The sequence below is a fragment of the Helicoverpa armigera genome, chromosome 1 (assembly GCF_030705265.1).
Source record: "Helicoverpa armigera isolate CAAS_96S chromosome 1, ASM3070526v1, whole genome shotgun sequence".
In the NCBI taxonomy this organism is placed as follows: domain Eukaryota; kingdom Metazoa; phylum Arthropoda; class Insecta; order Lepidoptera; family Noctuidae; genus Helicoverpa; species Helicoverpa armigera.
The window spans coordinates 12,894,257-12,916,760 of record NC_087120.1 but is presented as its reverse complement, the minus strand read 5'-3'; the positions used below and the strand labels follow the sequence as shown (position 1 = coordinate 12,916,760).

At 44.5% G+C, this 22,504-nt stretch overlaps 1 protein-coding gene across 1 annotated transcript in view; it reads right to left on the bottom strand.

The window, feature by feature from the left end:
* The window catches only part of LOC110374268 (leucine-rich repeat-containing protein 15), a 35,499-nt gene extending 13,294 nt beyond the window's left edge, over positions 1–22,205 (bottom strand). The window contains exon 1 of the mRNA XM_021331925.3: positions 22,010–22,205. Within this exon, the coding sequence (XP_021187600.3) occupies positions 22,010–22,059 (50 nt within the window). The 5' untranslated portion in view covers positions 22,060–22,205. The remainder of the gene's footprint in view (positions 1–22,009) is intronic.
* Positions 22,206–22,504: the final 299 nt, after the last annotated feature.

Genomic DNA, 22,504 nt, shown 5'->3' with positions numbered 1-22,504 from the left:
GTTAATAAAATGTTAATTCTTTTGTATTTCCCGCTCATTATTTAAAGATGTTCCGGCTGAACCTGAGGCAGACAAAATGTGTTTTTTATTGAAGATTACAAATTCTCTATACAAAAAACTGCGTGTGGCGGACAGCTGTTGCGAATCTTTTCATAATTTTGAACCATACTGATTTGTATGTAAGTAGGCACTTAAATACCTTTATTTACCTCCTCGCACCTGAATATTAAATAATTAGGGTGTGTTTACAAAAAAGTCCAGCAACGTGTTATAATGACCCTACAATTGAGCCCTTTATTTGGTCCTTTTAACGCAAAAACCAGTACATACAATGATCTTTTTATAGCCTTTGAATTCGCACATGTGACTTTGTCTTTTTTTAACGATGAATGAAAAGAAGGGCCCGGTGTCAGTGCTAATAAACGAAAAGGGTGGAATGTATTTGCAGATGCAGCATCTCTACATCTAGACAGGGTCGTATAGATTGACAATGTCCTAACTAAAACTGCATAGTTTGCGAGGGCTAAACGTAGGTACGTTTAGCCCTCGCAAACTGCAATGGCGGTCCGTAGCTAAATTGCGAGCACAAGTATGTACGCAATGTTCACCACCCGCTGATATCTACCTAAAAATGATTTCTACGTGTCGTGCAATGTTCCGTGCAACGACAAAAAGTTTGCGGAGAGCTATACGTCCGTATGGTCCGTATATAAGACGCGGCTACCAGAGGGTATTGTACGGACAAACTTTTAAGTCACGTTCAGCAATTAAACTGGAAGTTGGTAATCTTAGTGCATAAACACTGGACATAGCACCCTGACTGCCGTAATAACTGGTTCCCTAAAATTTTACGAACTGCACTCCATATGTAATCCATCCAATCCAATTTGCGAATTAAAAACTATTGAAAACGTTTATTTGTTTTATAATTCAGACAGTTTTTTTACATTCAGTACATTCAGTAGTATTAGACCATCAATTAATTTTGGATTGAATAGATTTTATACGTTTTAAAACATTAATTAGAAACTATCCATCAGGCGTCGACGGCGGGAAATTTATGTTCCTCTCTTACTTAATTGGAAACTGGATAGCTCCATATGACTCGATAACATTGCTTGCCAGGCTTTAAACTCTCATTCTCACTTGTGAAGCGGTTAAGATATTATATCAAGTGTACAAGAAAATCCCTAATCCCGAAATTGTACAAACAAATAAACTAAGAACAGCTCATCGCGGTGGCTTCGTTGTATTATAACAGATTGTATATTTAATCCTATAAGCCATTAATAAAGTCGGTGGAAGGAATTTGTCACGGCGGACTTCAGCTTCAGCCCGATAACTAACAAAGAGCTCTAAATCCACTCTGTTATAGGCCAAATGAATGGATCCCCGAAGAATCTCAGCATTCAACTTAATCCTACTGTAAGAGGGACACCGCTTGCCCGCCGACCGCTGACGATTTAACCTGCCGATCTGAAAGGCCATACTTTACTTTTGTTAATTTGCAAGACAAATGTAGTCCCTGTTAAGCTCGGCGTCTTATACGATGACCGCCATTACTTACCTAGACAAATACCATCAGTCGACTCAGCCGTCAGCCATTATGTTTACAACTAAACGCGTTGTATTGTAGTTAATGCGTTTAGTGCATTGCGAGTTTCTGTATATATTTCTCTTGGGACACAGGCGTACTTGTAGCTAAAGACATTATTGAACCTCATGTATGAGACCGTAATACAGAGGCAGCTCAGTGCAGACTCAATTTATAACGTTGAAATGGAAACAGACGTACGGTACTTCTTAGTGACTGTGAAGACGTGAGTTCGCGCGTTAATCTTATCAGGTGTCTGAAATACCATTTGCTGTCTCAGCATCCGACCGCTTATTGGTTTTACCTGCACACACCGCTAATATGATACGACACTATTTGTAGTTTTGTCTGAACTTTACTAGATTTATCTAGTTTGTTATTTTTCGGGCAACGTGAGTGTAAATTGAAAATCTACAAACAACACACGAAATATCTGCAATCGTGAGTGATGTTGATCGTTTATTTTTATCTGGAAAGTTCCATCAAAAGGCTTTCAACAAATGTGTTTGTAAAATATGGGAACGACTGGACTGATAGGAACCCTTTTAAATAAAATCGTTGATTCTTTTTGATGGGCTGTATTGTGTAACATACGTACTTCAATAACTAGAGTACTAAATATCTTTGATGTTTTTTTGTTGTCTATAGGCTCGCGTTTTTTACCACTTTTTCACCTGATGGTAAGCGACGATGTTTTCGAAGATGGAGCACGCTTGCCTGGAAGTATACTTTTCACTCTTGACTTGGTAACCTATAGGAAGTAGTTGTCGGGAAACACATGTATTTAGGCATGAAATTACCCACCTTAGCTGTACACATAATAAAATTATTTTTAAGTTTAACTTGTAAATATTTCTCTAGGTGTCTGACTCACTTCGTGAGTCCAGTAAAGTTGAACTCCATAGTGCATTCAATACACACCGTTGATATTTTCACACTCAGGTAAAAAAAAACATTACCCTTTGTTCGCTGTAGTCGGGTAAAAGTTGGCATTGCTTAACATGTACAAAGCGAACAGTACTCGGATAGTTGCTCCGCAGTTCTCTCGTCCTACATTAACACGGGATTCGAAACGCTTGTTTTATTCTCGTTTTTCTTTACAAATGGGAAATCGGACCCACATTATTACATGTCTGTGGAGGCGTAGAGAAAACTTCTTATAAAACACTCTTGTTAAAGATTTATATACGGCGTGTCGACGCGTGACTGAAAATTCAAATTATCTGTTATCTCAGTAAATATTATGTTAAAATATATTTGCAAATTCTGTAAATAGATCTATGAATTCTGTATAGGTCTGTAAAAGTGTACGTTTTAACTCTTAAAGTGAAACCTCAGTCAAAAAGTTACATCAAACGTTTGAATACACGAGGCATACCGCGACTACAGCCTTCAGCAGAAAATACTTAAAAAAGGAAGTAAGAACATAAGTACAAGCATTCAAATCCTAAGTACAAAATTATCTACTTTTCTTCGTAAAACGGAGCGGGTTCATCCATTTCATAATTAAAGCTATTCCATTACCCCTTTTCCCGTACTTACCTCTATACCTGAGAACAAAATTCCTGAGGCATACAGTTACGGTAACCGTAGTTAAAGTATTCTTTTTTCTTTTCCTGAAATACGGCAGTACAGTACCGAAACTTTACCAAAAAAAGCATTTAACATTTCCTTATAACAGCAACTTTACTTTCAAACATGACCTAATAAGCTGGTCAAGAACATTTCGATTTGAAAAAGCAAAAAAAAATTGATTTGTTGGCCACAGTTGATCACCAAATTGCGCCTAATTCAAAACTAAGTCCGAGGCTTGCTACAACGTAAAAGTGTACTGCTATTGACCTACATCTACGCTAAAGGAGAGACAGGGTAAATTTGTTACCCTTGTCCAATTGTCCAAATGTCCATAGAGTAGTTACAGTGCGTCCTAAGTCAGCGATCTTTTTTTTTAACGACGTAAAAATCATCAAATGACCCCTCCCGCTGTGGGTTAGCAGCGGTGAGGGAGTCAGACTCTTACTGACTAAAAGCCGTCGTGTTCCGTCGTAGGCCTTATGTGCTAGGGCCGCGGTACCTCTTTCGAACAACCCGCAGCCCCGGCAGTGCCAGCCTGCTGGCCCTCTGGGGTTGCTGACATCTCTTTGAGGAGCGCGTGGAACAACGCGCGCGCCGACACGGGTCTGTTGTCTAAAAACAGACATGAGCGATGAGCCACCCGAACTCACCGCCCACAGACCCACGCCTACGGTGGCCGGGAGTCGTCTCGCGACACCCGGCGCCCGTGGTGTCTACCTGCTCCAGCGCGGCGGCCGGGATGAGAGGTGCGAACTCTCTGACGTTCCGCCGCCTCCTTCTCGAGCATGACTGCTTCGCAGAAGGAGGCGACGGCATCCCATTCCCTTTCGCCCCGGACCATGGCTTGAACCAGGGTCGGACGCGAAGGTCGCCGCCGCCCAGCCTCGACGAGGACCCGGCGGTGCCCTTCCCACGCAGGGCACTCCTGGACTGTGTGGTCCACCGTGTCCTCGGGGCTATCCGCACAGTGGTGACACCCGGGCGCCTCCTCACGACCGATTCGATGCAGATACCTCCCGAAACAACCGTGTCCGGTGAGGACCTGCGTCATGCGGTACGTGAGGGCGCCGTGACTCCTCCCGAGCCACTCCTCAAAGAGGGGACTTACCGCCACTATGGTGGCGTGCCCTGCACTGGGTTGCGACAGTCGCTCCCTCCAGGCCACCATGACATCACGCCGGAGCTCCGCCCGCTGCGCGACAACTTGTCGCGGCAACGGGGTTTCCCCCCGGCGCAGAGCCTCCTCGCGCCAGTCGTACAGGCGCAAGAAGACTCTCGCCTCCAGATCCCACGGTGGTAGTCCGGCTAGTAGGCCAGCTGCTTCGCGGGAGATCGTGCGGTACCCCCGGATTAGCCTAATGGCTATCACCCTTTGGGGCACGTTCAGGTAGTGTACAGCTCGCGGCCGTACCGAACGTGCCCATACCGGGGCCCCGTAAAGGGCCATGGACCGCAAGACTCCCGCGTAGAGTTTACGGCAGGGGGCGTTTGGGCCTCCCAGGTTGGGCAGGAGCCGCTTGAAGGCAGCACCTGTCTTCTCCAGTTTGGGGCCCAAACGTCGGAAATGTTCGACGAAGTTCCACCGGCCGTCGAGGACGAGTCCTAGGTACTTCATCGCCCCCTCGACGCCGATGGTAACCCCTCCCACCGTAATTTGGGAACCTGAAGGTGGCGCGTTCCGAAGCCCATGAAAGCACATGGCCTCGGACTTGTGCAATGCCACCTCCAGTCCCAGCAGCTGGATCCTTTCAACGACTATCGCAACCCGCGCGCCATTATGTCGGCTGCCTCCTGGTGCGACCTCCCTTGTGCCAGTACCAGCGTGTCGTCAGCGTAGCAAACCACGCTGACGCCGCTAGGGAGGTCGGCGCGCAGCAGTCGTAGCCGATGTTCCACAAGAGCGGCCCCAGTACCGACCCCTGCGGAACACCGCACGACATCTCTCGCCGGTTCCATTCCCCATTGTAACCGGGGTAAATGATGGACCTATCCGACAGATAGGCCTCGACCACGACGAAGGTAGGTCGGCACCCGGTGGTACCGGGTGCCTCCCTAATGCAACTCCAGGGAAGGGTGTTGAAGGCATTGGCGATGTCAAGAGACACCGCCAAGACGACCCCGGGACACAGCATCCCCGTCGTGAGAGATCTCACGCGCATGATGGCGTCCACCGTTGAGCGCCCCCTGCGGAAACCGAACTGGTTGTCCGCGAGGTCCGGTCCCATCCCCCCAAGGTGCGCAACGAGGCGGTGTGCAACAACTCGTTCGAAGAGCTTGCCCACCTCGTCGAGCAACACGATGGGCCGGTATGCGGACGGAGAGTCCGCAGGGCGCCCGGCTTCCGAATGAGGACCAGTTTCCCTGTTTTCCAACGAAGTGGGAACTGGCCCCTCTCCATACATGCGCTGAGAAGCCCCTAAGTCGAGGCCCGAGAGCCTCAAGGGCCAGAACCCAGGCCTTGCCAGGCACGCCGTCAGGCCCTGGGGCGGTATTTTTGGCTTTCAGCCTGGTTACCGCCACTCTCAGGTCCACCCCAGTCACCTCGGGGACATCGTCGTCGTCGGATGTGTGGTCCACAGTCGACACCGCGGGTTGCAGAACCATGGGCGGGGAGAGTGTTCCCCGCGCGAGGGAACAGAGCGCTCACCACCTCCTCCACCAGTTGAGGCCGAAGACTCTGGGTCAGCGGGGGCCCATGGGCGGAGCTTACCCGCACCATTTTGTAGGGCGCCCCCACGGATCTCTGTCCAGAGTCCCCAGCAGCTCTGTATTGGCCACGTCCTTGGCCTGGATGATGGCCAATGGAGGGCGGTCTTCGCAGCTCTGTATCCCTCGTACAGTTCCGCTTCCCTGGCCTCTGCATCCGGAGGGCGGATGCGCAGCCTGCGGTGTCTGGTGTACAGGTGTCTCGCAGCGACGCACGCCTCACGAAGGGCCGCAATCTCGCTGGACCACCAGTACACCTGGCGTCGGGCGCGTCCTGGCAGGACTCGGGGCATGGCCATGTCACAGATCTCAGACATGGTCTCCCGGAACCACTCCGCCTCGTCGTTGATGTCGGCGGGCCTGTCCGGTGATGACACCCAAGCCCGCACGACTGAGGCTTCCAGGAGAAGCTCCCGGTCAAGGTGCTTTAGCGCCCAACGTGGACCACTCGGGGTCTGCAGGACCGGCGCGTTTGGATTTTGGGCGGAGACGTCAAACCGGATATACCGGTGATCGGAATAGGTCTCCACCCCCTCCTCGACGTGCCAGTCTAAGACACGCGGTAGCAGAGCGGGGCTGGCGAACGAGATGTCCACTACCGAGTCGCCCTGCATCCGTACACACGTGGGGACAGAACCCCGATTGAGGACGACCAGGCCTGATTCCAGCGCCCAGTCCTCCACCATCCTTCCCCGCGCGTCCGTGTGTCGGGAACCCCAGGCCAAGTTCTTGGCATTGAAGTCCCCTAACACTAGCACAGGGAGGGTGTAGCTTCCGACGACGACAGACAACTCCAGGAGGGAGTTGTGGAACTCGGCGAGAGTTCGGTTCGGGGAGAAGTATACCCCCACAACAACTATCTCCCCGAACCGTGCTGCGACGCAACCCCTTCCACTCTTCACCCCTTCGAGGGAAGGAGTACCAGCGGCGGCCGACGATATGATGGTCACCGAGCCGCTAAGGTCCTTGACCCAGTCATCCCTGGGAAGGACAAAGTACGGCTCCGCGACCACGGCGATGTTGATCGACCACTGCGCCATGCTTTGGAGCAACAGGTCCTGGGCACGGGCGCAGTGGTTGATGTTCGCCTGGAGGAAGCGAAGTGGAGCCGTTTTAGAATTCCATCACGTCTTCCTCCTCTTCAGGCCCAGAAGCGGGCACCGCGGCAGCAGCAGCAGCGGCGACTTCGCCGGCAGCGACGGCATCATTGGAGGTGGCGGCGGCCGCGGAAGCTGCGGCTGTGGCGACGACGGACGGCCGACCCTTGCCCCTGGTCTTGACGGGTGGGGTACAGGTCTTGCATCCCGCCCGGTGTTCGGCTGGCCTTCCAGCAGCCGCACATGCCGTGCAGTGCGGCGTGGCGCTGCAAGACACGGCCTTGTGGCCGGGCTGACCGCAGCGGAAGCAGAGGGCGCTTCGGTCGACCTCCGAGGTGCAACGAACTCCCACATGGTGCCCAACGTGGCATCGGAAGCACCTCAGTGGTCTGGGGTCAAGCAGCTTGACCTGCGCCGACACCCAGCCAACCAACAATCTTCGGCCGTCGACGATTGTCTTGGCTGCCGTCACGGGGCAGCTCACCGTAACGGTGCTCGTGCCCCTGAAGTCGGGACGTAAGGTGCCCGCCTTGACTTCATCGGCGGAGCACCCACCCGTCCTAGCGACGGCGGCCACCACCTCCTCCGTAGTGACCGAGTCGTCCAGGCCCATGATGCGCAGATCCGCGCACTTGTAGGGCCTGGAGACTCGGGCATCGTCCGCACTTATGGACGCTCTGAGCCTCTCGGCTAGAGCGTCTGCGGTGGGCCCGCTGGCCGCTCCCGGGACCTCCAGCATTCGGGCGCCCGTTGCGGTCACTCTGAGCCGAAGGCCCTCGGTGATACCCAGCTCAGCTAGGTCCACCGCCTCCTTTGCCTTAGCGAGCACGTCGCGGTACGATACGCCCCTCTTAACCGCGTCCGGCTGTAGTGTGAGCACTACAGCCGCCGTCTTAGGGGCGCGTAGTTGAGCCGCGACGGCTCGCTCCTTGCGGCGCTGCCTTTGGGCTTTCTTTCTGGCCGCCTTCCCTCTCTTCTTCTTCTCCCCCACCACCTGCCACTCGGATTGAGTGGGAGAGTAGTCGCTGACGGAGTCGGCTTTGGGGGGCGTCTCGCCACTGGTGATGACGACGGCACCGGTACTGGGGGTGGCACCGGGGTCCTCTGCGCCCGGACCGCCGTCGCAGCCTTTGGCTTCGGCTGGGCGGCTGCCCTCCTGGGCGGTCCGATCGGCGCCGCGACGGGGGGTTCGCTCGGTGCCGATGCTGCCGCAGTCGCATAAGCCCTTTGGGCTGCTTGGGGCTTTGGCGCCGCGAGGGGAGGGCGCAGGACTCTGCCCTCCAGGACGGAGAAGCGAGCCTGGAAGGCCGCCATCTCCCGCCGAACCAGGGCCAGAACCTGGCTCTCCCCTGGAGAGGACTGCGGTTGCCGCGAGGTGGCCCCGCTTCGCTCCGCCTCCTGCTCGCGCATCCTTTCTATCTCCGCCCGGAGACATCTATTCTCCTCTACGAGAGACCCCAAGTTGGCCGTGAGGCGAGCTACCTGCTCCTGCAGCTTGGCCAGCTCGCTCTTGGGAGCCAGGCCAAAATTGCTCACCGCTGCAGCGGTGATGGAGGCGGTAGCGGCCTCAATCGCGCTATTGCGATTGGCCTTCTTTCTCTTAAGGGTCACCTCTCTGAAGGCGGACTCTACTGTCTTCGCGAAGTCCGCCCTCCTCTCCCGGTCAGAGCCGAAGGCCGATGCGTCCTCCTCAGAGGAGCTCTGGTGGTCTCCTTCGTTGCCCCTGTCGCGAACGAGCCTCCTATCGGCCTTTTTGGCCGAAGCTCCGCGACCACCGGAGGAGACCCCAGGTCGTCCGCCTTCCTCTTGAGGAAGGCCTCGACTCTGTGGTCCTTCTTGCTGCGGGGACCGTGAAGTCTCCCGCAGTTTCCTCACTGGATACGGACTCGCAGTCCGAGTCCGCATCCCTCCCTATCGTCTTTTTGTTTGGTTTTTTTATTACTATCCATATACGTCCCACGAGCATGAGAACAAGTTCCTGTCCACCCCGGCAGTGGCCTCATACCGGGCAAGCCTACATACTGTTGGGGGCGGCTGGCCCCAACAGGTGGGAGCGCTAACGACCGTGTCCCCCACGGCCATTCATCCCCTCGCCGCGCTCCCGAAACTTGGGATTAGGTGGTTTTTTATCTAAGAGGTGTCCTTCCTCTGGGCCGGGCGGTTAAGCCAAGCCCTCGGCGGCGGCATTAGACATGCCTCCGTCTGCTGTCCAGCCATCCCGGCTCAGCAAACCCGCCAAAAGGTTTGCTCTTCGTTGAACGAGGAGCAAACGAGCGCCGCTTCAGTGCGCCTGCACCTCTGCGGGTATGGCCGCATCCTTGCCATGTCCACAAGCGTCGACTGGTCAGGAGCGGCCCCTCCCTGGGTCCCTCTTCGTCTGGCTTCTCCCCTGAACCTTTCCGGCATGAGTGACTCTACCGGCAGAGCTCCAGGATCCTAGAAGCACGCAAGCCCCACCACGACGACAACGTGGGGACACCCTCGGTGGGGTAAGTCAGCGATCTGGATAAGAATGCGAAGCGACGCGAAAACAACAAACAGTCGATTTCTACCAAAGTGGTCTACTTGACCAAATGCACGGTAGCATATACTTGAATTCGCTGCCAATCGCCTCGCATCGAGATCGCGTTGATTCACCCACGCAGGACGCACCCCTAGTCAAAGGTTTTCGTAAAGCCTGAGCATCGCCTTTCATAGTCAGGGGTATCAAGAAACAGTATAAGTGCCATTACAAGATGCTTGAGTTAACATCATTGTAAACTCACTGAAGCTGTGTGAACTCGTTTGTAAAAGTAACTCAGGTTGAAATAGGTACTAACGAGCTTTATTGAACTATCAAAAGCTCGTGACTTTGTGCTTTAGACAATCGTTATAATTAATTGGTTTTCGTATGCGTATTCTGATTTGTTCTTCGACTTTAGCCATTGAAGGCAGTGAGTTTGAATGTGAGGCCATCAGAGTTTACAAGACATGTTAGAGTGTTTACACAAAAATGGATTTTTGCTCATTTCGGTGATTGAAATGTCAACTTGTTGGTAGCGAGGTACATGTACCTAATAAGTTATATCGTGACGAGTCAGTAACGCAAAAAACCCTATGAAAGGCGCTAATCTCAACAACTACAGGGCCACAATAAACAAATGATTTTCAGTGTTAGATATAGAGTCAGTTATCGTAAGAGAATCTCCTATTATCAGGGTGTAGATACCTTAGATCGTGGCTTCAGCAAGGAACCTAAAATCTAAAGCCCAATTTTCTCAGGAACCAGTGATTCAATGAGAAGGCTATAAGGCCTAAGTTGTGGAAACAGTTTCTTAGTATTCCGAGGCACTCTCGGAAGCACTCAGGGCGATGCGGTAACAGCATCGATGTTCCAAAGAGGTCAGATGTCCTAGTTTCCACCACCATTACTAAAATGCCCTTAAAGCCTTAAATAATTGCATTATTGACCAGCCGCGTCAAAGAGCTCCGTCTATTTCGATATAGCCATTAATTACCATCAATTGTTCCTCAATCTTTTTAATGTTTCTTTTCCATGAAAAATAAGATTAAATCTTGTTTTTTGTTACGGTTAGATTTGTTTGTTTATGAATTTTAATTTACTGATTAATCTGAGAGACTTTTGGTTACTCATAATTGCCCATATTTTTTGTTTGGCAAAGTGTTATGAGGTCTTCAGTTATAATACCTTTTGAAATAATTAAATTACAGGTTATTTATTATCTTGACAGCATAATTTGAAATTGAATAATAATTGGAATTATTATCATATAGGTACAACATAGACAGTGCCCCATGATAACCGGTCCCTATCTTCATCACTAACCGCAGTTAATTCCCAAATTACGGGCACCTCTTGATAAACTGCGTAGGTATAGTTATTTACGCACGTTTCCCTTCCTGGAACGTCCTGAACCATTAGAGGCATCAAGATAATAGCACAGCATCGTGTTCGACGTGTATAATATCAAACTCGATTAGTGGAATGCATATTTCATCAGAACGCCCCGATAGGGATTCTGTCTAACGAGAATTTCCTCATTTGCTGTGCTGTGAAACATCAGAGATCAGAGCTGCTAAATGAAAATATCTGTATAGTTTTTTACCTTCAAAAAAATGTCGGGCAACTAGCCATTTTTGCTCGCTGTATCTTGTTATTCGGAAAAGTTCGCGACGTAAGCGGCGTTCCTCGAGCAAAGTTCGGTCGTCCCGGTCAAGTAGCTACAGCTAAGTCTAGGTACACTATAAGATTTACACAAGTTTCTTTTTCAGTGAGTTGATACGAGTAGCGGCCGAGAGCATCATTATATCCAGATCTTTAGCCTACTTCCCTCCGACAATAAGATGAATTGAAACTCGTAGCACCGACCTCGTCTATTTTTCTGTTCCCTTTGTTCAACTTCACCTTCAGCTAAGTTTCGGTACGACTGCTGTTTAAAACGCTCCATAGATTTAAGAGCTCATAAACTTTTAAAAAAGCATTTGAATAATGTGATTAGAGTTTCAGCTCGTATCGGTTCGGAAAATCTTTAATACCAATCCAACTCGAGTTACTTAAGCGACATTAAAAGTTTCACAATTTAAATTTTTCAACTCGGCCTATTACTAGGTATGGGTATTATTTTCAAAAAACATATCTACATAATTAGAATTTGTTACGAATTTAATTAGTCCGTGGAATAAATACTTTAAAGAACATTAGTAAAGGAACACAGCATTTAAAAGGAAAAAAAGAATTATGTAATGAAAAAAAGGTTACGAGAAAAAAGGAATCTAAATATATAAAACTCAAAGGTGACTGACTGACTGACATAGTGATCTATCAACGCACAGCTGAAACCACTGGACGGATCGGGCTGAAATTTGGCATGCAGGTAGATGTTATGACGTAGGCATCCGCTAAGAAAGGATTTTGATCAATTCTACCCCCAAGGGGATAAAATAGGGGATGAAAGTTTGTATGAAACTTGCCCACGCAGACGAAGTTGCGGGCAACAGCTAGTATCCAATAAAAGGAGACTTCGATTAGGGTCCAGTTCCGTCTGATTCCATTTAGGTACCTATCGGCGCGCGGAAAATCGTGGCTTTTTAACTTTGCTCTAAATATAATCTAATTGTTCTTAAATAATGGTTTACCTTCCAATAAAATATGGTGTTGTAGGCAAAATACTGTTGAAATTGGCACGAATGTTTGTTTACTTATTATAGGTATAGGTCCCTCTCCCCCTCAAATTATAATAGGTATAGATTCAAAGATATTTAAAACCTTTGCTTGTAAAACCAAACATAAAAGATTTTTTTTAAGATACGCTTGCTTAATGAGGACGATAATTATTTAAGATAGGTAGTGAATTAAGGTGTACTATTAATTTGTAACCAAGTATACTTCAATTAGTTTTCAATTACAAATTCCGATATACCTACGAAGACCTCAAAAAACCACTGTCTTTGTTTTATGTGGAATACACACAACAAACAAAGGAGTTTTTAGCACTCAAGTACCTACAACACAAAATTGAACGCAGATAGTTTTATGAATCGTAGCAGTACGCAGTTACCGGTTCACCCCTCATATTCGTAGTACCGCCACGGCCACTACCCCACAACTCATGGGGCGATTCAAGGGGTGACAACAGCAGGGGTTCATCTATAAAGCCCCTCTATGATTAAAACGAATCAATATTTTTTCAACGAATTCGCGCGCTCATTCAAGGTTACGATACGATGTAAAATTTTTGATCGAATCGCTGACGATTATGTAACTATCTAGAAATATTTTTATTGTTAAACCTTTGCTTGACAGTTTTAAGTAAGTACAGAGTAGTAAATCCTTTAAGTCGCGGTAGGTAAATGTGAAATGTCGGGGGCTCGCAACTTTTGCTATAGTCTCCTCCGTGGCTATAGTTGGTAAGTTGTCATACAGGAATTTCTGCCAAATGGGATTTTAGTAAAAGCTTTTGCTGGCATTTGGTATTTGGTCTTGGTGTGCAAATGTGATGAGAAGGTGTCCGAGTCACACCTACAAAGGGTGTCTGAATGTGAATGTAGATGCGATGATGGGGAAGAGACAGAAAAAGATAAAGACAACTCGGGAACATTTGGACATTTTACTTCCAGCAATATGTTTAGAATATTCGCAGATTTCCTAAAGTAATGCAAACACTCTGTGTCCGGTAGGAGTCCTAACATATTTAACTTGGAATGCATCGAATAACTTTGCAGAGGTTTAACAAATAATAACATTTACAACAATGTTTAATTAAATTAGACTGTAAAACCAATTACGTAGGAGGTAATTTTATGGTTCTAAATATTTCAGTAATAACTGGACATTACTAAGAATTTTGCAACTGAGGTTTGCAGATGCTTCTACCGCTTAAATAATTTATTGGTACCTAATAGTTAATTCATGCTGTCACCGATAGAATACAGGAAACAAATTAGCGAGTTTCGCTTTGACTACTGTCAATTTGATTACAGCTGTGCTAAATGGATTACAGATTGGTTCTATCACGGCTGCCAAGCTGCCTGGTCATCAATAACGCAACAGTGCCATCAAATCGTAGTATGCAGATTGAAATTGAGTGTCAGGAGGCTCGGCTACTAGGTCGATTGGCAGATACGCTGCCAGACACTGTAATAAAGTGTGAATGTCCTAAAGGACTTCGGAAAGGCGGGGGAGTCAATGCTGAGTGGTAGTGCAATATAGAAGCGAACCTGCGATAAACTATTCAGTTCAGGTCGTCTGAGTTCACACACTGATTCACCAGGTAGGCAAAGCTGATAGTTGAATGATAATAAATAAGGAAACATCACATCAATATGAAATACAATTACAGCAGAAGAAGATTAGCAAAATGAAGAATTCAAACAACAAACGAATTCCGCCAAATGTCAAATGAAAGAAAAAACAGAAATAGGAACCAAAGTGTTGTGACACGGCCGTTCAATCTAACTGAAAGTGACCATTTCCGACAGCCAATATTTTATACGTGCTGTGGCAATACTGGCAATCAACACTTCAATATTTAAAAACCGCATCTAGCAGCCCATGCATCCGATGCATAATAGATGGCCAGTAGGCGGCTTCCCGCGTGTTTTTTTAATGGTATTGATATAACATCGTTATGGCGGCTAAGCCACGAACACGAACCACTCTAATGGTGGAGAATCCTTTAATTCATGTACGGATTGAATATTGAAAGGTAAAGCCGTGGATAGGCATGTCATAGCAAATTCTTTCGTTTGGGTCCCGGCTGTCATTAGTAGGGGCTGGGCTGTTTTCGTTCTAGGATCTGATTAGATTGATGATTTTCGATGTTCCTGTAAAAAAATTGCGTACAGAACCCAGTTTAAAACAAATCTAAATCGCCTCCATAACGCCATACATTATCCACTTATTAAAACTTTTGTTTTGAAATTAGCCAGTAAATTTTATTTAATTTCCAATCCACACCATCACAACAGTCTTATTTCAAATATAGGTAAAAGCAGATTGAATAATCTATCGTATAGAAGAACTTACAATCGATATAGATTACCCCATCACTACTTCCTTACTACGTCACCGCACCGATAAACTCGCTACCCGCGTACGCGCGTCGATGCGACCGGTCGCCGGCCGCCTCGTCATACACGGCGCTCGTGCAACTCACTATTGATGTACGGATACCCACTTCCCTCTCGTTATTTAGTTTTATTGTTAGTTAGTTATATTTTTTAGTTTCTAGATTGCAAATATTTGCTAGTAATCATTGTTTGATAAAAAGTGTACATAACAAGTTCCACTTTACGCTATACTAAGATTATAATAATGTAAGTATAAGTTTGAAATAGTGCATTAAAATCAGGTTTAAATGTTGATAAAGGTGATGCAGCCTAAATAACAACTTTCCTCAGTGCGTGAACAATTAGAATAAGATCTTTTTGTATTCCAAGTGTATTTTTTATGTGAAAATAAAGACATTTTAAAACAAAACAAAAGATGTTCCTGTAACAGATAAGATATTTCACAGAAATGTCCACCGTCTGTCAACTTGAAATGCTAATCATGAGTCATACCTACCCATGATTTAAACTCACCAATGACTCGGTCAGCTAGGTACAGGAAGATACTTACGAGGTAGTCAAGTATATCTCAAAAGGAATGTAAACTTTTACCGAAAAGGTAACTGAATAAGTCAGCAGGTTCCTACACTTGACTGCCCTCAGCAAAACCAAAAACTTCTTACTTTCCCGAGTTGAACTTTAAAAAGTTCCCAGTTAGCAAATTTTATGCAGTATGCACAACGAATATCTTAAATTTGAATACTTGAGGTGGTAAAGTGGCTTCAGGAGCGCACTCGATATTATAAGACAGAAAATGAAATTGTGCTTTTGTAGTTTTTATATTTTACCTGACTTCATTGAGTATATCGGATTTTTTCTTTATTCAGATTGAGTCTTCGTACTACTTTGGATGCAAAGCTTTTGACATCGACCATCGTCATACTACCTGCAGTTGTGGATATGTTACGCGGGTCATCCTTAGGAATTAGGTACCATCCGTCCGAGTTAGATATTTGGCCCTTCATTATGACATTCCTTAATCAAATAAGGTTCACGATTATGAGGTCTTCCGCTTTCAAAGTTTTGGGGCATCTTGTGTTAGATGTTAATAGATTTTAATACCATTATCTTTTATTTGCTCGATAACTATTTTAATAATTCTAATTTTAATAAATGCTCCAAAAATCCGATTAAGCATAACTAATAATTTTAAGAAAATAAAATGAAAAACAATAGGTACTTCAATTATGAGAGGAAAATTATATTTTTTATTCAAGATTTACTTGTTACATATTCTTATTTTTATAATTAATTGCTCGCCAAGAGCACTGTTCTAAATTATTTGTCTAGACTATCAGTCCCACACAATTAAGTTGTATGGAAAAATATTTTGTAAACTGTTGCGGTCTTACCACAAAAACTTTTAAACGTCAGTTTATGCCTTGTCTAAAAAAATGTCAAATTATGACGTTGACATATGGTTCATTTTGCAGCCAAAATTTTATTAGACAAGTGTAAAACAGGGTTTAAAGTTTTTGTAGTAAGGCCCTTGTTGTTTATTTCAAATGTAGAAAGGTGAAACCTTATGACACATACATACGTGTCGCTATTTATAAGAGTGCTGAATAAATATTATACTATATTTCTGAACACAAGACAAGCAATCAAAATAACGCGCAGGTACATTCCAGATTACAAAAAGATGAGTCGTTAAGAAGTTCTCTGTTCACGACTGCATTTCAAAATAAATTCAAAAAATTACGTCGTACATTTCATAAATGAGACGATGAGAATAAAATTTGGAAAACAGAAAAATAAGAATTTCCGACCGAGACAAACCAACAAACCGTCGCCAGCGAGGGCGAAGGATTCCTACTTTAGATATCACCACACCTATGTGAAGATTTTAATGCCGTAAATTATCTTTAAAACGTTGAATTCTTTGGCCACGAGAAGAATTTCCTGCTATCTGGACTGGAATATTTTCTTATTTCTCAAGGTTTTATTTTAGCGGCCTTTTCATAGTCTGGTTTCAGACTTTTTTGCTTTTATTTTCATACTTTGCAAAACCTCGCATGCCTTCTTCTAATTAACAAGGTGGCAAAGTTTATATTGTAAGAATATTTTATTAGAGCTCCGCCAAACCCGGCAATGAACTTGGCAACATTATAACGACTTGTATAATTCTTTTGTCCTTATAATAAATTGTTTCAAAACTGGGTAAAATGTTGGCATAACAAACTTTGTTGCTCCAACGATCCAATGGAGACGAGGCGCGGCGTAAGACGTGTTGTGTTTGTTATTTCTGTTGTGTGGGTAACATTATTTGGTAGACGGCGAGTGCCCGTTGGGTGGTAACATATTCAACAATGTAGTAATACGCTTACGTGCCCGGACTGTCCGCGCTGCAGTGCGGGTACAGGCGAGGCACACCGTGGGAATATACAGGAACAATGTTTCACTCGAGTGTACCTGTGCCGTGCCGACCTGCTCCGATGTGCCATCACTCCCACTACTACCTCCTAGCTGCATATTAAAAACCTTCAGTTACCTTTGTATAGGATATTAAAAGTTAGACCACCGATGAAAATTCCGATACAGATTTTGACAATATCGCTGTCGTCAATAGAATTATAAACAACATGAATATTTATTACGTACTTGGCAAATATTTGTTGCTTGTAAATCCCGAAACAGTCGTGAAAATGAACATTAGCTGATACAATATTTGAAATCGGAAATTCTATTTTCACTAACGATATTATTTCTCTTGGGTGTCGTAACGAGCAAGCATAACGTGAACATAAAAACATAAAGCCTTCACCGCGGCTAATAACTTTAGGTTGTTACTTAAATCAAGAATGCTATTACCTATCACATAAGAACGTATAGAGGAAAAAAACAAGGATTTGGTTTAGGTATGTACCTAATACAGACGTGAGAAAAGTGTGGACATTACATGAGGCGCAACCACGCAAATGTGCTTACTGTTGGGCCGCTATTCTAAGACAAACTTGAACTACACGGAGCCTGCGTGTACTCGCACTGCTAATGCATTGCTGAATATGTATTCTGCCGCATCTCCATTTCAATTGTCATGTTTAAGTACCACGTTTCTTTATCCGGGTTTGAATCTTGTTTCAGGACTGGATTTGCTCATCATGAATTGTCCGTTCCTAAAGTTCAATTGAATTGTCTGATTCATATATTTCAAGTATCGATATGGATCTTGAATCCCCCAAAAACTGGAACGATACACATTCATCGTATAAAGAATTCAGAATGTTGACTAAATAATAAACCTGCTTATTAATTTGATAGCTGCGCAACAATGAAATCAATATGGTGCGGCGATGCGGTCACATGACGGATCATCGTCATTAACACCCCATAGTCAGGTGTATAAACGCCATAATCCACGGCCGTTCAGGATATTACCATAATCCCCTGATCTGCGTCGACGGACTAGCTTCAGTAAAAGAGCCTTCGGTGAAAGCGACCAATCCTCAAATCTCTTGAATTAATCGCCAGTAGAACGCAGGTGATCCTTTGGATCTCAAATATTTAATTCCAATCCCCAACCCTTTTTGTTTTCATTGAAAATCTGCGAAAATCGAGAATCTCGACCTTGATTCATAGACGAGGCCTGACATTGCTGAAATATTTTTTGTAATTGCATTCGGAGGGCACAAGTTAAAGACTCGTTCACCTACATTTTTCAGTAATGACATATTTTCTTGAAGACTATGATATGTATTACTCATGGAAAATATAGGTACCGAATTTAAAAAGACGTGTTATGGAAGCAGACAATCAATATTTTACAAATATTAATCCCCCCAATGGAAAATCTCCGTAATGATTGTCGTTTTGTTTATCCTTTTGTCCACGTGTGGCGGGCAAATATCAAATAGGACAATATTACTCCGTGATCCTAGCAATCACCATATCTCTCACGAACGGAAGATTATTGAAACCAAATAGAACTTGTTTATGGACAATACATACTAATACACGTGTTTACCAGTGACCCTCAACATCATCATCTGCCTAGCCTTTTCGAAACTATGTTGGGATCCGCGCCCAGTCTAATCTAATCCAGTTGAGTACCAGTGGTTTTACACGGAGCGACTGCATATCTGATTCTGCAACCCAGTTACCCGGGCAAACCAATACCCTTGGTTAGACTGCTGTCCGACTTACTGGCTTCTGACTACCTGTAACGACTGCCAAAGATGTTGAAATGACAGCTGAAACCCACCAAATTTTCGTGCCTTTCGATACACGGACCGACCGCGTCAAGCTAGATCGACCAATCAGCTCGGCTCTAACTTAGCCACGAGCTACCAATGACCATTGCCACAAAATATTAATTTAAACCCAATAAGTGCCGAACGCTAAACTTTTAAGCTAACCTTGTCCCCAAAAGGTAACTTTAATATTTACGCGTTCCTCAGTGTCTACACAGAATATCGTCAACGTATTCTCGTCATCAAAATAGGAAATGTGCCTATAATTACGCCGAAACCGTACCGCCTCAAACCGGATCGCTTGACGCTGGCCTCCGGTAAAAATAGGCTTCTCCACAAACAGCCTTGTTTCTACAAAAGATGGAAGTTTTTATCCTAAACATTTTGCTTTCATAGGAACATAGTTGTTGGCAGCTTTCAGAGGATATTTTAATATGAACTTGTTGTTTAACGCCATTATTCAGTAAATACATCATAATCGGCCCAACCATTTCTCAACTGGATTGTAATCGGCTCCCTGTCTTGAATGCAGCTGAGTACCTGTGTTTTACAAGAAGTTAACAAGTTGTCATACTTTCTGGCTCTTTATTAACCAGCACTCTTGCTAAAGATGTTCGAATGACAGCCTGGTCTCAGGCAGGCAAACTTGGTTTCCGACTCTTTTATGCAAAAAGTGGTTATCATGGTACCTTTGATTGAACGACCCGTGCGGCTGTCCTAAGTTTCATTCATTAATGTTGACATTAACCAAAAAATAAATAAGGACTTGTATACGAACACAATATCACCCAGTCATATATTTATAACAACAAGTTGTCCCTTTTGATCTCCATTTATTTTACTTGGAAGAAATTCTTAGGACCACTTTGGAAGTGCCTATTTAAAAGTTCATTGTACTGAGATACCTTGCGAGCAGTGTTAAACACTTTTTCAAGTTTGTTCATTATATTGAAGCAATAAATATTTATAAAGTTCGAAAATGATGTGTCCAAAATACTGCCCAGTCGTCTCTAGCTGAAACCTTGTTGGGCTCCACAACTCATAGACTGAACCTCGCCTTGTATGCATTGTGAACTAAAAATGCTTCAGGTTCATTAAGAACAGAGACATTGTTCATCATTCTCTTTGACAAAATAAAGTTGCATTTCTCCATTCAGATATCAGTACCGATGTCTCATGTTATCATCATCTTCCGAGCTTATTCCCACCTTCATCTTGTCGGTTTCCAGTCTAACCTGATGCAGCTGAGTACCAGTATTTTACAAGGAGTGACTGCCTGTCTGACCTCCTCAACCCAGTCACCCGGGCAATCCAAATCTTAGGTAAGATGGGTGTCAAACATACTGGCGTCTGACTACCCGCAACAACTGCCAAGCATGTTAAATGACAGCCGGGACCTACAGTTCAACGTGCTCTTCGAAACATAGCCATTGGTGTCCAAGATATACTTAGAAAGTGTGTACATGTACATACAAAAGAAAAAATGCATTGGTATGCCATTGCATTGGTATTGGACCTGGAATCGAACCCATACACTCATACTAGACAGGTTCGTTCTTTACCCACTAGGACACCACCACTCTTTCGATATCTCATGTTATCCCGTTAGATATAAAAGACGAAAAACTGACAGTTTGTTCTTTCATAAAATAGGGAAATCCAATAGCTTTACGGAAATAAATATATTTTATTTATACGTGAATCTGGTATCCTTCGTCAAAGAACACTTGAGCATAAGTTATTATTTCCCCCATCGGGAAATCCACGAAAAGAAACCTAATATATAAAAGCTGTAGTAACTAATCAATCATTTCATATCAGATAATATGAAGCGATCGACTTATTCTTTAATAATTCTGTGATTACGTAGGTACTTGATTAACGAATCGTAACAGAACTATAGTAGCTAGTTGTATTTTGATATACTTTTCAATCGACATGTTCTTGTAGAGGTATAGTCCTACTGTCTGACCATATTCTAAGCCCATGAGTTTATGAAGAAGTATGGTGTAACGGTTTTGAATAATAAATAACGACTAAGCAGTTCCTACAGCCTTTGATTCCACAGCAATTATTCCCCTATATGTTATCCTCGAAAACGTGATAAATAGTAAATTGCCGACGGCTAATGTCTCTCTCCTAGTTTTTATACGTTGGCATTCTCCTGAATAACTATTCCAGCTTTCTTAATAACTCTTCAATTTCTCTTTCTCATCCATTTCTCTCACGAAAGCTGGATTTAGTTCAACCACGTTCAGCTACGTGATTTTATTTACGTCGTATAGAATCAAAACAAATGAATACCAATGTACCTACACCTTTCTGCGTCAGAAAATCAATCAAATCCCTCAAATAACTTACCAATTAGAATTTAAACTATAGCTGTAGAAACTTGTAATTAATTTTGCTTTGACGCTGTTTTGTAGGATCGTGGTTTCAAAGTAATTATTATTATTAATGCTTTACAGACTAAAATTCAATTTATTCATGTGGTAAAACTTACAACGCGAATACAAGCACGCTCTTCGTTCTTAAGTAGGTAGGTATGCGGTGAAAGTCCTGAAAACTTCTATCGTAATTCAACAAAAAAAGGATCTAATAAATAATTTCTACCAGCAATACCGTTTATTCAAATTGTTATTTATCTACATCCGACGGACCCTTGTGATTGGATATACCGGAAAGTGATTTATTTTCCAATTACATTGTTATTCTTTGTTCTAAGTTAGCTCCTTTCAGCCAGAAAAGATTGACGGAGATTTAAGTAACCCAAAAACAAACGCGGATAAACAGGAGCATGAAAATTTATCGCGTTATTTCCGCCTCTCATACGAAGTTATCATCTACCAATCCGAGCAAGGGAAACCACAGTAAAAGTAACAAGTATTAACCTTAACCCGTAAAAAAGTTTTGTTTTCCCAATTAAAAAGCCTCTCCGTTTGTTACACAGCTTCCTGAAGCACTCCATTCCTCTGCGTTCTTCCACAAAAGTTGCAAGTAGTATTGCCAGTTACAACAAGACGCGCAAGTATATAAAATTCGCGAAGAAATCTATAAAGTAGGAGAAAATATATTTTTTCTACTACTTTATTATCGCAAAGCCCAGGAAATAAAATCGCTGGGGGCAATATCAAAATAAATTCGCAAATAGTTCATTTCCTATGTGCGAAGCCGGAACTAATATTAAATTATGGTAATTCCCAAAATACAATTTTCCCCTGAATAAAATTGGTACGTACCTCGGGAAATGCCATTGTGGTGGACCACCGAGCCAAGTTTCTTTCTTCATTTTGCACAGAAAATTTATTTAAAGTGAGAATAAAGTTTGTCCGAACACATTGCAAGCGCGGTACTGTGTGGGGCGGGTCGAGAGCGCGGCAGTAGCGCGGCGACCGCGTTCGTAACTGAGTGGCACAGCGCGGCGGACAGGGTGGCTGTCGGCATCCCTCGTCCCGCGCCGCGCCGCCCTCCACGTCCTGGCCTCCTCCAGCAAGCGACTCCCCTCCAAGGCATTATTCTACGCCGGACACTACATTTAAGCAAAAAACAAAAATCTCCTTTGGCTTTTAAGTCCCCAAAATTGCTTGCAATTACACGAATCTACGAAACCGACGAGAAAAAGTTATATCTTTTTTAAAACAAAAAGTTTTTGGAATACCTAATATGATTATGTATAAGCTAAAAAATTTACAGATATTTTTATCTAGGACACCATTTTAACTAAAATTTTTATT